Here is a 14,436-nt window from a genome sequence, read left to right on the forward strand (position 1 = left end):
ACGCTGGTGTCTGCACACCACTGCAGAGACTCGGCGCAAACCACCTCTTAGCATTCATAATCCCTGGATAAATGTGATTTATGCTCGTGGTACATGACCGCAAAAGGGCAGGACAACTCATGGTTTGATTCATGCCAGCAGGCACTGTCATATTGCAAACAGACTCTTCAACTACTGCAAATGCCAAGGTCAGCTAACCCAGTTCATGATGATGTCTGGATGAGCTCCATTGTCTCCTCCTGGAATTTTTCAGAGGTAAATACTCCCATATGTAATACTAAGTTACAACAGGTAAATGTTTTTCTCTGCAGTTCAAAGCAATATGCCAAGACTTGTTTCCCAGAAAAACAGCCTCAAAACAGAACTTATCACAAACACTGAACTTTCTCCACTAAAACCACCACTCTGAAGTCCTGAGCGTCTAAACTGAAATTATGCATTTTCATACACAGGTGCTGGCAACTCAGTACTTTAATATAAAAGAACTAGTTGGTGCTTTTTAGAAGTACAAATGCTTTGTGTTTACCTTCTTAAAATCAGGCAATTTTTATGCTGGTTTATCATATTGAAAACTTTTGGCCCCATGTGCTGTAATCCCACATTACTGACAGCTTCTACAGCTCTCTGTGCCAATGAAATTAAGAAGGGTTTCACCCAGAAAAACGGGGAGCCCCAGAGTGAGTAACAACAGCTGATTTCTTGATATCAAAAGCTTCACAAGATGAGACTGAATGGGTTGCCCCACTGAAATTCAGCCTTGTTTTGCACCAGCAAAGGGATCCTAAACCAGGTTTTCAACTCTCTTGCACATGTTCAATGGGAGAGATACACACCTGCTGGTGGCCAAGCCTTGATATAGCCAGTGCAATGGACAACGGCATACTGTGCTTCACCTTCTTTTACTGGGCCAAGGCCATTCCTAAATCAAATGGAAACACAAAAATATCACATTGACTGACATGCAGAACAGCGTTATATTTTAAATTACTACTAATGACTTGCTGATATTTGTAAGTTAGAAACAACCAACTGTCAGCCTAGGGCTCTGCACAGTGTCAGCTCCATTACAAAGCTATTCAAGCCTCACTTGTTTTCCATAATACTTCTTAGAACAACATTCTGAAGCTTTTTTCAGAGATGGAGCTGGTTAAGACAAAGAAGTTGAGTGACTTGCACAAGGCTTGCAAAAAGATGCAGTGACTCTGCCAGAGCTGAATTAAGTGTAGAGTTCTCCTCTCCTGAGACCTGGTGCTATTTTACACTGTGTGCTAATGTAGATTTTTGTCCAGGTAGTGCTCCTTGATCGAGCATTAGCCCAGCGGAAAATGAGAGTGCTCATGGCAACTAACTGTTGTAGTAAATTAAGTAATAGTACCTGTATCTTTTTCTCATGGTGGTTATTCTGTTCAGAGGTAAATGATCCAGAGGAGCATTTCCACACCTAAAAGTAAATTAATATTTGAAAAGGCTCAAAATTGAATATAAATACCCAAGATGAAAATGCATTTTAAGATCTTTATTAGCATATATAAGTAGACATTAATGGATATTTATTTCTGAGAGAAAGTCACAGATTCATGTTTTTTTAAGAACTTGTTACTTTCACAGGCTGAGCTTTTTGGGTGTGCTAGAAATATTTTATTTATTTTAAAAAGAAAAATAAAAGAGACTACAAAAAGATTCCCTAAACCTAAAAACTATTTGCAATAGATATTCCAAGAGTGACTAAAGAATAGAAACACTTCAAAATACTAGAAAACAAGGAAGAAAACTAGAGAAGAATGTACATCAGGCCCCCAAATATTCACAAAAAACAATCTCGGTGTTATAGTAGCTTCCCTGGACAGAGCATTCAGCTACAATGTTAGCAGATATTAAGTTTACATTTGCAAGAACAGACTATTTACACTGTCAAGTAATGTTGTTTAATACTTGTTTGTGTATATTTTGTCATATTTCTAACTATACCTAACTGTGTAATTTTCACAATCCATTTGAAGTTAAGTAAATAGTTTGAAGGCTAAATCCAGTTCATTTTCAATGGAAAAAAAAAATAACAATGAAAGAAGTAATCACAAGGAAAGTTCACATTATTAGAGGCTCATTCTTCCCACAAGTTTTTTTTTTAATTATTATTCTTTTTTTTCTTTTAATACCAGTCACTGCCAAGAAGGAGGAATGAACACTTAAAATAAGATTTAGAATTACAAAAACAATGGGGCTACTGGCATGTATAAAATTACTCTCATGCGCTCCAGTTTACAGAATCAGGGTGCTAGGAAATAACTGCAGTCTGAAATGTTGTTTTAAGAACTGGAGAACAACTGTAAACAGCACATTAGGCCTGGTTTGCTTTGTACAAAAAAGTCTTCCTCACATGACCACTATGTGCAGCTTGAAGAGAAAGTAATGTTCCAAGTGTCTCTCTGCCAGGCTGAATTTCTTTCCCTGCAGTTAAGGGGGGAAAAGGAGCTACAGCTTTGAAGTCTAATCTTGCAGGTACGAATTATATAAACCCCTTACAAAGGCTCCCAAGAGCCATATACAGTCAGCTTCCTCACATGACTCAAAGAATTCGACCACAAAACCGAAGTACAGGCATCTGTTTTAATGTACAAAATATTTTGCTTTGCATGTTTCATTCCATAACAAATTTTGCATCATCTCTTTTCAACACATATATTGGATATAGGCCGCAGATGCAATGATGTACTTTCCCCCCCAACCACACAAAAATAAATTTATTGCAATAGCAAGAGGCATTTTATCCCTGTTAACACTACAACAAAAGTGCCCACCAGTCCCAGTAAGAAGCACTGGGCAGGCAGATCTCTTTAAAGAAGCCCAAGCAATGCAGAAGTTGAAAAATTGCAAAATAAAAACCCTCTAACAATTGCTCATTTATCTAGCATCAACCAGCTGACATTTGGTTAATTCATACCAGGCTTAGGTTAATTCCTACATAGCTGGCAAGTTTGCAACTGAATTCCTGTTTGCCTTCAAGATTCTTTTAATATTATTGGTTTGCTGAAAAAATACACGGAGTTGGTCTTTCATTACACTGATTAGAGTAATCTGACTAGAAGAGACAAAGGCTTACATTCCAGGGGTGAAGTTGTCATGAAGTTCTCCAGGGAAAGCATCCTACACCCCACAATGATAAAAATAACTGCAACACACAAATGAGGTGCTGCTTTGTTATTAATCATAAAGGAAGACAGGTTCCAGTTTTATTCCAGTTCCAAAAGCAAGCATTCTGGAAATGCTTAACAGGAGCATGTCATTACAGCTTCATTTTTCAAGCAAGGTCAAATTAGTGCAACAAAATGTCTGAAGTCTAATCTGACATGGGACTGGAACCATCACAGGAACACAAGGTAAAAGTGTACCTCATCCTGCAAATGAAAGAGCGCCTTGATCCCATGCACATTCTCATTGAGGACTGCTGACCCTCCTTCTTTACTGTTCCAGTCTTCAAGTCGAGGATTCGTCCTAGAAAAGCCAGGAAGAGTAACTGATGTTTAGTACATAAATTTAATTCCATTTACTAAAAACTAAGACAACAATAAGTTCATAAGCTAAATGCCATTAGCCCAGTTTGGGGAAAAAATACCAACAAAAAAATCTTGATCCTGTTTTCACATTGGTTATGTGTTGGCTTAACTAATGATTTCAGTGAAGTGAGTCACAACAGTGATGGCTCTTTTCTCTGTTGGCCCAAGACCAGCTTCCAAGGCAGGGTCAAATGTCTGGAGGCAGAGAAGACAATGACAACCAGCATAACTTTCTGACTTGATCTGCTTGCTCCACTCTTTACCAAAATTGCAGCTAAAACAACATGCATCATTTCCCAGACAGCTGCTCCTCTTTTCCTCTGCTCTCATGTCTATACAGAACACTCTCACCATAACACCACCTCACATATGCAGGGCTGCACTGACAGTGAGGAATATGTAAGACCAAGCTTTTCTCCTTGATTATGAGATACAGGATATGCCACAGCAGCACTTGTGGTGGGGCCCTTTCAGAGTTGATCAAAACCTGATATGTCAGGCAACATGAGACTATGCAAGGTCCACGGCTGGACCCTGCTCATCAGCATAAGCTGACTACAAACCTCAGTATCTTACTCCACAGACACAGCATTGAAAAGGGATGACAGCAATCAAGTCACCTCAAGAGAGGACAGGATGGAGGAAGCGCTGAACTGATGCTCCTACAGTAAGGTGAGGGAGGTCTTTACTAAAAAAACAAAGGGAGCAAGGCAGTAACATTAATTTTTCTATTCTCCTGCTACAGGTAGGTTCAGATCAGTGACGGTAGGGTACAGGGTCTCACCTAGAATCCTACTGTTTATCACCAAAGAACTAACAGAATGGACTTTTGCATCTACAGCTCAATTGCTAACAGATGACTATAAAAACTTGCACTTTAGTAACACAGACTAGGAATTAATCACTGGCCCAGATCCACAAAGCTTCAGGGCTGGATACAGCCGCAAAAGTGACAGTGGGCAAGAGAAACACAGTGGAGCAGCTGCTAGACAATTAAATGACAGCCACCAGTGCCTGTGACACACGGCTATGAGCAAACCTACATGTTTATAGGTAGGTACAGTATCTTCCAATAACTGAAACCACACAAGCCTAAGCCTTTACCAGGATGTAACTAGCCAAGTTTGCAGCAGTGTAAGATACCACACTCTGACTATGCTAAATTGAAGAAACCATGCAGAATACATTCAAAGTTGCCCTCATCAGATTTCCTCAAAAGTCTCTGTCCAAAAATTAAGTTCTGAAATAATCCTATTGCCAAACATTAATTTGAAAATTATTTTAACTGAAAATATTTACCTCCATGAATGGAAACAAAATCACTATAAAACAGTTGAAAGATTAGTATTTTAGATAAGTAACTAGGCAGTAGCATTTTGATCTTATACTAAAGATTACTTCTGGAGGAAAGCCATACTTGTCGACAGAAGGTTAGACTGTGTCATTTGGTGTATCTATCTCCAAGGTGTATCTCAGATGGTTAAGAAGTTAGCAAGCCTGGGAGTAATTCCTAAAGATGCTTCAATTCAGAGCACTGGGCTATATATTAATATACATGTCTGATTCAGGTGTAAGCTGGGAAAAAACATACCACCATATTCCCCAGCTCAGTCACGCTGACCCTATGATGTAGGGTGGATCTGAGGTTCAAACCCAGTTCCCTTCCCTGCATCAGAGAGTCTGCCTCTCTGTCTCATTCTCTGCACCCAAAGCCACAGCCTAAATCCCTTTCCCCTCAATTAATCACACAATTTAGAGAAATAAAATATCATTAGGCAGGAGGCAAACTGACTCAGAAACGAAGGCAATACCCAATGAAGTAAATAAAGACAGAATATATGTGCAGGACCCAGTGACTGTCCATATGAGTGTACAAGCCACACAAACCCTTTAAAAGCATTTTTTCCCTTTGGACACAATAACTTTGTCACACACATAAATGAAAGAAGAGTTTCTGTGCACTTTTTTTTTTTTTCCATTCCAGTACAAATTCTTGAAGTGATACTAAGAATGAAAAAACAGTGACAGTAAACGTAACTCAATAGCTAATAGAAATATCTCAGTTTTTATCATCCAAGAGCATCTATAAAAATAAGTATGCTTCACAATTACGTGGCTGCTAAGTCTAAAATTGCTGACACATGTTCCTTTGGCATGTCTGGAACCTCCGACAACAAAAGGCATAGTTTTTAAATTTAGCTTTTTGTTTGGCAATGTCTTAGAAATACGTACCAGATAATAAACAGTAGTCTAAATTTTGCCCTGACTTACAAAATCACTGCAGGGGGCATGTGGGGGTATGAGTCAGAGAAACGTTTGGTACATAGATATTACAACAAACCTCTCTCAGCAGCTTGTTTCAATAGTCTGTTGTGTGTGTGGTAACCTTGTAGAACTCTTAACAATACAGTGCAGATTTTGATAAAAAACAAGCAGTTTGTGTCTCATGTATTATTAGAAGCTTATGATCAAATTACATTAAAAAGAGGAAAAATTATAGTTGAATAGACTAAGGACAAATCTTTCACTTTAGCTCAACCAAGCCTGTCAGGGCACTCCCTGGGCTAAAAGGGATCTTGTAAGACATGGCATACCAGGGCTCATCTCTCTGTTGGAGCTTTCAAGATAATAATATTGGTGTTGCCAGGTGTGTAGAGCGTATCTGGGAGAGCAAACTGGGAAACAATCCACTATGGGATTGGTATGCAGCCAAGGCTGCCATGCAGCACAGGTGAATGCTAGCCTTGGAAAAAGGAACAGCGTAACAATCCCAACTGCTTCCACCCTGTGTCTGCCTGCAGCTTTGCATAAACACCACGAAGAGCTTGCTTTGTTTGGAGAGCATTCCTGTTTAAGGATTGCAACCTGGATACAGTGTTACCCCTTTTTATTTTCAGGCTAACTGCTCAAAAATAAATCTTCATTTCTAAACCTACACTCACAGCATTTAGCTTTCACCAGCTTTTAAAGAAGCGCAGAGAGATGGAAAACAGTGAAGTTAGGACAAGCTGGAGTTGTACCACAGTATTTGTCGTGACTTCTTATTGCTATGATAAACTGCAACTGCGACAATACAATGTCACCTGGTCTCAAAACAAAACTCACAGTTGTTTCTCCCCAGGCTCCTCACCACTCCACACCTGACTCCGAGAAGGGGATGGACCCACACCGCTCCGCTTCTGCCAGCATGGAACTGCAAAATCATCTTCCACCTGCTTTAATATCATCTACAGCTCACTACAGCTGCTCATATGATGGACCTTGGCAGGTCACACATTACAGTCAAGCAAACTTGGCATAAATCGTAACTCAGTGTCATACAGACAGCTCAGTTCAAGGAGGTGGCACGCTCTGATAATAGCTCTGTCACAGAACCATAAAATATGCAGATCTCCCTGTGTTCCTGGATCTTTTACACTGGTGCTGCTACCCTGGTGATAAAAGCTCATTGAGGTTTCCCCACAGGAAGCACACACGAAGTAAATTTTATGTAAAAGTTGGCAATTATGTTCTTATTAATAAGAAATACTCTAGGGTGCTCTGACAACTTCTGCTAACTGAAGAGTGCACATGTGCATTTTTTTAATTTCTTCTTCTAGTTTCTCGAGGAGAACAGTCTTAACGACCCAGTGCTACCACCAGCTGGATCCCTTCTAAGCTTCCCCATAAACTGGTAATTGCATGTAGCTCATTTTCACCTTAAACTTTTCCCCCCTCCAGCTCCAGACAACCCTCAGAGACAGCAAGTGCAGGATGCGTGTCTCCATCACGGCACTGCTGTCTTATTACCAGTTACAGCAGCTGCACAACTCGGAGGAAACCAGAGTTTGCTTTGCTGCAAAAGAGAAAGCAAATAAATGAGCACAATGCTCGTTAAAACCAGCACATAAATCTCTCTGGTTGGTCTGGGTATAACTGATAATTTGTTGAAAGGTACCCACTACAGTCCTCATTCAGAATGCAGTATTGCTTAAACCTGTAATAAACTGGTTGTTCTCTGAGCAGGAATCCACCATGCAACCCAGAAATCGGATGGCAGCTGTTGTTACAGGAAAGGGTTGTCAAGGGGACCACAGAGGTGGGGACAATGTGCATGAGATGAATTATTTGGGTAAAATTAGAGAAGCCATATAAAGCTCTTTCCACTAAAGAGATTATTTAGTAACCAAATCAAGTACTGAGGATACATGCCAGAAACATTCCCTTCGTGTTATGCTGCAGCGTGTTTTCAAAGATGCTCTAAAAACCTTCTCGTAACGATCAAGGGGACAAATGCTGGCACTGATATGCCCCTTGTGTGTGCAAACAGTGAACAGATTATGCATGAACCTTCCCCTTTGGATCTCCAATTGCTACTGTAAATGTTCAAATGCCTTTTCTGTGCTTGCAATGTTTGAGATGAACCTAAGCCAAGGATTGGCCTGGGCCTACTGAAGTTCATGGGGTTTCAAATCTGGGAGTTTGGCTCAAATCCATCTTTACACAATAGCACCAGCCTGTTAGAAAATTTGTTCCTCCATGTTTAAGCACTGCATGCTAAGGTTTATAGCCCTGTAATCAAACACAGTCTGTTCTTTGTTACTTTTTTTCAGATTTTTTTTTTTTTTTGTGGATTCAATACTCCGTAAGCTTCAACATCTAATCCTACCACAAATGCTTTCTCTGCTGGATTTCCAGTTCGTACGAATCCTACAGTCTGTAGCTGGAAAGAAGGGTTGTTACTTGAGGGCATTCTTCTGCAAAAATTTCGGTGCAAGTTGAAATGGCTGTCTCTAAAAACAAACTTGCAGTATTCACATACAGTTTGCAGCAGAGAAATACCCCTCTTTCACAACAAAAGACTAATACCTGTTCACAAAGACCAGAAGAAAATTGTTTTGGCCTCAAGCACACAAAAACACTGTTGTCAAAGTACATATTATAATTTTTCCACTTCCCTCTTAACTCATCAGTATATGGACTGCTGTCTTGCACAGAATCTTGGACCTGATATGGAAGCAGTCTGAATTAATACACGGAGTCTCACCTTACTCTCAATACCTTCAGCAACCCAGCAAGCTTTGTGCTGTAGTTGATAGTGTCTTGTCTTAAAAAGAACAAGCTAGATATTTCATAATTACTTTCAGCCACCAGATTGTCTACATATTTCTTTCCAGGCAAAATAAAATAAAGGATAAACTAAGTTTGGTTTGGACAAGATAATAAGAGATGCCTTTGTGCTCATCAAAACTACTCCACAGGCTACTCAAGGAAGACAAACAGGATACAGGAATACTGCTCCCAAAAATCCTTATGAAAACTAAAAGCACCTTTATCTTACTATAAAAAATGGAAAAAGCAAGACAGGGATGCAGGAAAACAAGAGGAAATAATTAACAATAAAAGCAAAATGATGGTCAAGGTACTGATGCTTCTGGACACAGCTCCAAATGTAAACTGACCCTCGAACTGAAGGGTCAGAGAACAAAGGACTTCTGTGGTGATGTTCGCTATGAGTACGCTAAGTTCTCTATTAGTACATTTAGAAAGTAGTGACCGAGATCAGCTTAAAGACACATTTTCTCAACAAAAACTACCAGCTGCCAGCCCATCATGCAGAAGTGCAACACTGCAAAACAGCTATTTATCATTTGTAGGGAGGCAGCACAGAAAAGTCCTTATCACTCCTGAGTGTAGCATCAAAATCCAACTCCATTACTGTACCTCGGAATATGAAAGATGTACATGAGGACAGCAATGGTGGTTGGACATGGACTGCACAATGGTTTGTACAGATATAAGATACAGGTCACTGCTTGAGATAATCAACAAAGTTCCAGAAAACAAAGTGAAACTCTTCTTTTTAATTTTTTTTCCTTTTATCAGTTTACACATACGCACCAACTACAGCTGAACATTCAGCTTTATACCAACTGAGGTATCCAGTTGGCAGAGTTCCTCTTGAAAACAATGGATCTATTATGAATGCATAAACAAAATGCCTTCAATAAGAATATTAAGTAGCCTAAATTTGATCAATTCATATTAAACTACTCTTGATAAGCTCATGCCAGAGCAAAGCAATTATCCTGCATTAATTCAACAACTAAAAGAAAATAAAATCTTTGAAAAACTTACACCCTTGCAATTGTAAGGGATACAAACGTATCTCATCTTTAATGCTACTCAGCATAAAAAAAAATTTACAGATTATCTAAGAACACATTAAGAATCAAAACTGAAATGCAAACACAGTATTTTCCAGGAACTCACATTTACACAAACCAGAAGCAGCTCGCAATACACAAATAAAACAAAACACACATGAAAAAAAAAATGGTCACAAAGCCCTTCTCTCAGCATTCTGGGGTTTATTATTTACATAAAGGTAACGTTCATAAAAGCACAGACATATCTATTGCATACGTTCACATATTAAAGTACACAGTCCCCTGAAAGCCCAAGTCCTCCCCCTACAAATGACAAGATAACTACTGTAGGGTTGCTGAGACCGAGTGCAACTGCCATAGCACAGAAAGATGCTGCTCGTCACACAAGTATCCTCCAAAAAACAGAGCATCCCTTCAGTATCACACCACCAAACACAGGAACTATGTGGAGTGAACACACCAAGCAATGCAATCCTAATCACAGAATCATAGAAAGGTTAGGATTGGAAGGGAGCTTAAAGATCATCCAGTTCCAACCCCCCGGGCCATCAGCAGGGACACCTTCCACTAGACCAGGTTGCTCAAAGCCTCATCCAACCTGGCCTTGAGCACTTCCAGGGAGGGGGCATCTACAACTTCCTTGGGCAACCTGTTCCAGTGTCTGACCACCCTCACAGTGAAGAACTTCTTCCTAATATCTAATCTAAACCTCCTCTCTTTCAGTTTAAACCCATTTCCCCTTGTTTTGTCATTAACTGCCCTTATGAAAAGTCCTTCCCCAGCTTTCTTGTAGGCCCCCTTCAGGTATTGGAAGGCCACTTATAGGATCTCCCCGGAGCCTTCTCTTCTCCAGGCTGAACAGCCCCAATAAATAATAAAATAAATAAATAATAAAACCATACCCACAAAAAAATGCATCTCTCTGGCCCCTCATGAAGGGGAAAGCAAACGCAGGAGCACTGAGAACAGCCCAAACACTCAAAACATAGATGAAAACACAAGACCATCCTAACTTCAAATTACAAACTAAGGGCAGAACCACATGCCTGGCACCAGTTACACTGGGCACCCAAAACCAACGCTGGTTTTACAGCCTGCCTCTCACTCACATCAGAGGTTACAGTGCAGCTCTCAAGGACAACGCCCGCTAACCTGTTGTTTATTTTAACACCACTACGCGATATTTGCGAAGTAGTTAATGGTCTTTTAAATCTACAACAAAGACAAAAACAACTCTTGATAGCATTTAAAACATACCAAGAGACCACAAAGAATGCATAGCTCTAGAAAATAAGAGCCTGATGAGGTTGTTTTTACAAAAAAAATAATTGCTAACTCGTGATGCTGAACTCATTCACCAAAAAGCCCTGCTCGTTCACCACCAAGCCCAGTACACAGGCACCAGCACTCCCAACACTCTTGCCTCCCCCTGCACCAGACGCAGCACCGGCGCGTGGGACTGCTCGCAGTGATGCAGAGCAGATGGGCTCCGAACGGGCAGCAGGCTTTTCTCTTTCATGCTTCTGATGAATGCAAACCAAGTATCATAACTGCATTGTTAGCAATGCACGGGCCTACGAGAAAGCTGGGGAGGGACTTTTTACAAAGGCAGGAAGTGATAGAACAAGGGGAAATGGCTCTAAACTGGAAGAGGGTGGGTTTAGATTAGATATTAGGAAGAAATTCTTCACTGTGAGGGTGGTCAGACACTGGAACAGGTTGCCCAAGGAAGCTGTGGATGCTTCTCCCTCCCTGGAAGTGTTCAAGGCCAGGTTGGATGAGGCTTTGAGCAACCTGGTCTAGTGGAAGGTGTCCCTGCTGATGGCCAGGGGGGTTGGAACTGGATGATCTTTAAGGTCTCTTCCAACCCTAACCATTCCATGATTCTATATTTAATTAACTTGTGAAAAGGGTCTGTTCCCCAGCCTGTCTGCCCTGTGGGTGCAAGAGCCCCTGTGTTCTGCCTGGAAGCTGTTTGGTAGCACAAGTCATCTCTTAACAGCTTTTATGGACCATAATCACAATCTCAATCCCTGGTTTACGTGAAGTTCAGGACATGGTGGGGGGGAAAGGTGTTTCTGATCACATGGACAAGATTGATGCAATCTAAATCTTTCCTGATATTAAAATAATGATCTTATAAAATCTTTCAAGGAGCAGGTCAGTAGGACATTGAGGGAGGTAGCACTGTGGGTGAGAACAAGGTCTCCCCATGCACACTTCCCATCCTTGCTTCCCAGATGCTTTCACAGAACACAGAGAGGATGGGACCTCCCCACAGGAGACTGCACCCCATCAGCAAGGCTGTACAGCAAGCCAACGTTGACACCTCTGTCCTCCGCTGTACAGGATCTTCTGTGTGGCCCAACATCTCCAGAAGAACAAAGCCATGGGGACAATGATACACCAATGTCACTTGAGAACACAGCACAACTGTAAAATCAGTCAGCCCTACACAGCCTGCAACAAAATTAGGGACCACACAGGACTTCCCAGCTGTCATTATACTGCATACACATCAACCGAGAAGCTCGTGGGATGGCAGGGATAAAATGCTGTTGCTCTTGCTCTAAAGCTGGCAGTGACCTCCACCCAAATGTTATGAGACTGCTTTAGCTCTCACAGGCTGGGGCTTGATGGTTCTCGTGTGCTTGTTGCATCGTGCAGCAGGAAGCAGCACCATATCCCTACTCCAGTGCACATACCACAACACTAAAAGGCATTGCCAATACACTGATTAACAAATATATCAGTATACAGAATCAATAACTAGCTCCAAGCATGTACTTCTTGTTGGTTGACATTAAAGCAACTTTCAGAGGAGATTCACAACTTTACTCCTGTTTTAAAGATGAGGATACTAAAGCCCAAAGGAATGATTTCTCTTGCCTGCGGTCAGCCAGCAGCAGAGGTGCAGCTAGGAACAGGGTCCCAGCTTATATAAGCAGTATGAGTTCTCGAGACACTGTAGCTGTAGATGAAAATTCTCAATAATATAATCCACAGTGATCCATACTGATTCTCAGAAAGTCCACAAAAATCTCATGACCACTATATGCCTATCAAGGCATAATCAGCTTAAATGACACATAAACATGATTATTCTTCCAGAAGAAGACTATAGGCTGGGTGGCTGATTATTCTTTCTTTCTATCCTGTAATAACCTCTTGATATATAAATGCAGAATCTGAAATGAATTAGCCCAAATAAGGAAAAGAAATTTCACTTGAACTGAATACACCGCTTTCATGATGCTACTTAGAACCAGGGCATGCTCTCTATTGCTCATTTTTCCCTCTGCACTCATGAAAAAATTCCTGAACTACCTATCCCGTAACGATGGATAATATTCCACTTACAAATATAAACCATCAAAGCTCATTCTCCTCACTGGCCTAGCTTCTCAGGGGGACTATTTGAATCTCTCTAAATATGTTAAGGTTTACATCATCTAATTGCAAAAGGCGTTGTATAAGCATTAGAGTCAAGTTATGACATTCTTACAATAGAATGAAGAGTTGATCCAATCAAAAGCAAAGTTAAAAAATAAAAAAAGAAGTAATGCAATTGAAATGTAGCTATTTTTAAATATCTGTCTGTCCCCTACTTACCAACTGGAGACACTGACCCACAAAGGGGGAACTGAAAAGCTTTCTCACCCCCTCTTGTTTTTCAATAAGAAACCCCTCACGTTACACAGCTGTTTGCTTAATACAACTTGTTCTTATAAAAGCTCATGAGGCCAAAAGGTCTCTGCTGTGCCTGCCTTCATGTTTGACTAACCAGTCTGCATCACGTAATTCTCCACAGTGTTGGGCAAATATGCATCATTTTAATTAAATTAAAAAGGAAACTATGTGGGCTTTTGAGCCTTGCTATTGAGTCAATTTTAAGGGACTATCTGAAGGGATAGTGTTACAGATCACAAGCAAGTTTCTCCACTGATGGACCTGGAAAAACTGGACAAAAAAAAAAAAACCCAAGCAAATAATTCAAAGCACATGTTGAAAGTTAAGTTATAACATAAAAAAAACCAAAACCACCTTAAGGACTAAATGTATTTTGAACTCTCAACAATGATTATGTTATGTATGGGAAATACCCAGCATGCTAAATAAAACAGCTTGCAGAAGGCCACACAGATGTGTAGGCTCTCCCTAGACATAAACACAATAGCATCTTTCTCCATTTCCAGTTTCCTGTCTGTAAAGAGAGATGATGATCCTCTCTTTTTTTCATCCTTGCACTGTCCATTTAAACTTTACCAGCAGAAGCTTTAACTTGCTATAGATTTGTGTAAGTCCTGACACAGCTGCATTCTGATCTCCACAGGTACCTTCAGACTCAGGCACTAAACAAATAAATAATCACCAAGTTCATGGTGCCATGAGCTGGGCAGTTGGGGTAGCACTTCTGTTGAAATTATCAGATATATGTGAAGGAAAACCTGAGCTGGATAAAATAATCATACTAATGCCTGCTAGTGATCCAAGAAACAAAGAGTTTCCCAAAAGACAACGCAGACTGTCTACAACTACAAAAAGGATGTAAAACCCCAAAACTAGTTACTCCAAAGCACCGTCAGCAGAGACTCCCATGACAGGACAGTTATCCAAAATAACTCTATAAAATGTAATTTGTTCTTTTACCATTCACATCTGCATAATAAATCAATACATAAAGATTGCAAGTACTTTTAAATTAACCTATTTTTCACTTGGATGCTCAGCAG

At 40.4% G+C, this 14,436-nt stretch overlaps 1 protein-coding gene across 1 annotated transcript in view; it reads right to left on the reverse strand.

Moving 5' to 3' along the window:
- Nucleotides 1-14,436, reverse strand: part of ARNT2 (aryl hydrocarbon receptor nuclear translocator 2) — a 76,755-nt gene that overhangs the window by 38,943 nt on the left and 23,376 nt on the right. Inside the window, exons 5-7 of the mRNA XM_010167988.2 lie at nucleotides 3,390-3,492; nucleotides 1,376-1,441; nucleotides 834-919 (exon numbers count right to left, since the gene is read on the reverse strand). Coding sequence (XP_010166290.1) covers nucleotides 834-919; nucleotides 1,376-1,441; nucleotides 3,390-3,492 — 255 coding nt within the window. The remainder of the gene's footprint in view (nucleotides 1-833; nucleotides 920-1,375; nucleotides 1,442-3,389; nucleotides 3,493-14,436) is intronic.

This window comes from Antrostomus carolinensis, unplaced genomic scaffold (assembly GCF_000700745.2).
Source record: "Antrostomus carolinensis isolate BGI_N321 unplaced genomic scaffold, ASM70074v2 scaffold5195, whole genome shotgun sequence".
In the NCBI taxonomy this organism is placed as follows: domain Eukaryota; kingdom Metazoa; phylum Chordata; class Aves; order Caprimulgiformes; family Caprimulgidae; genus Antrostomus; species Antrostomus carolinensis.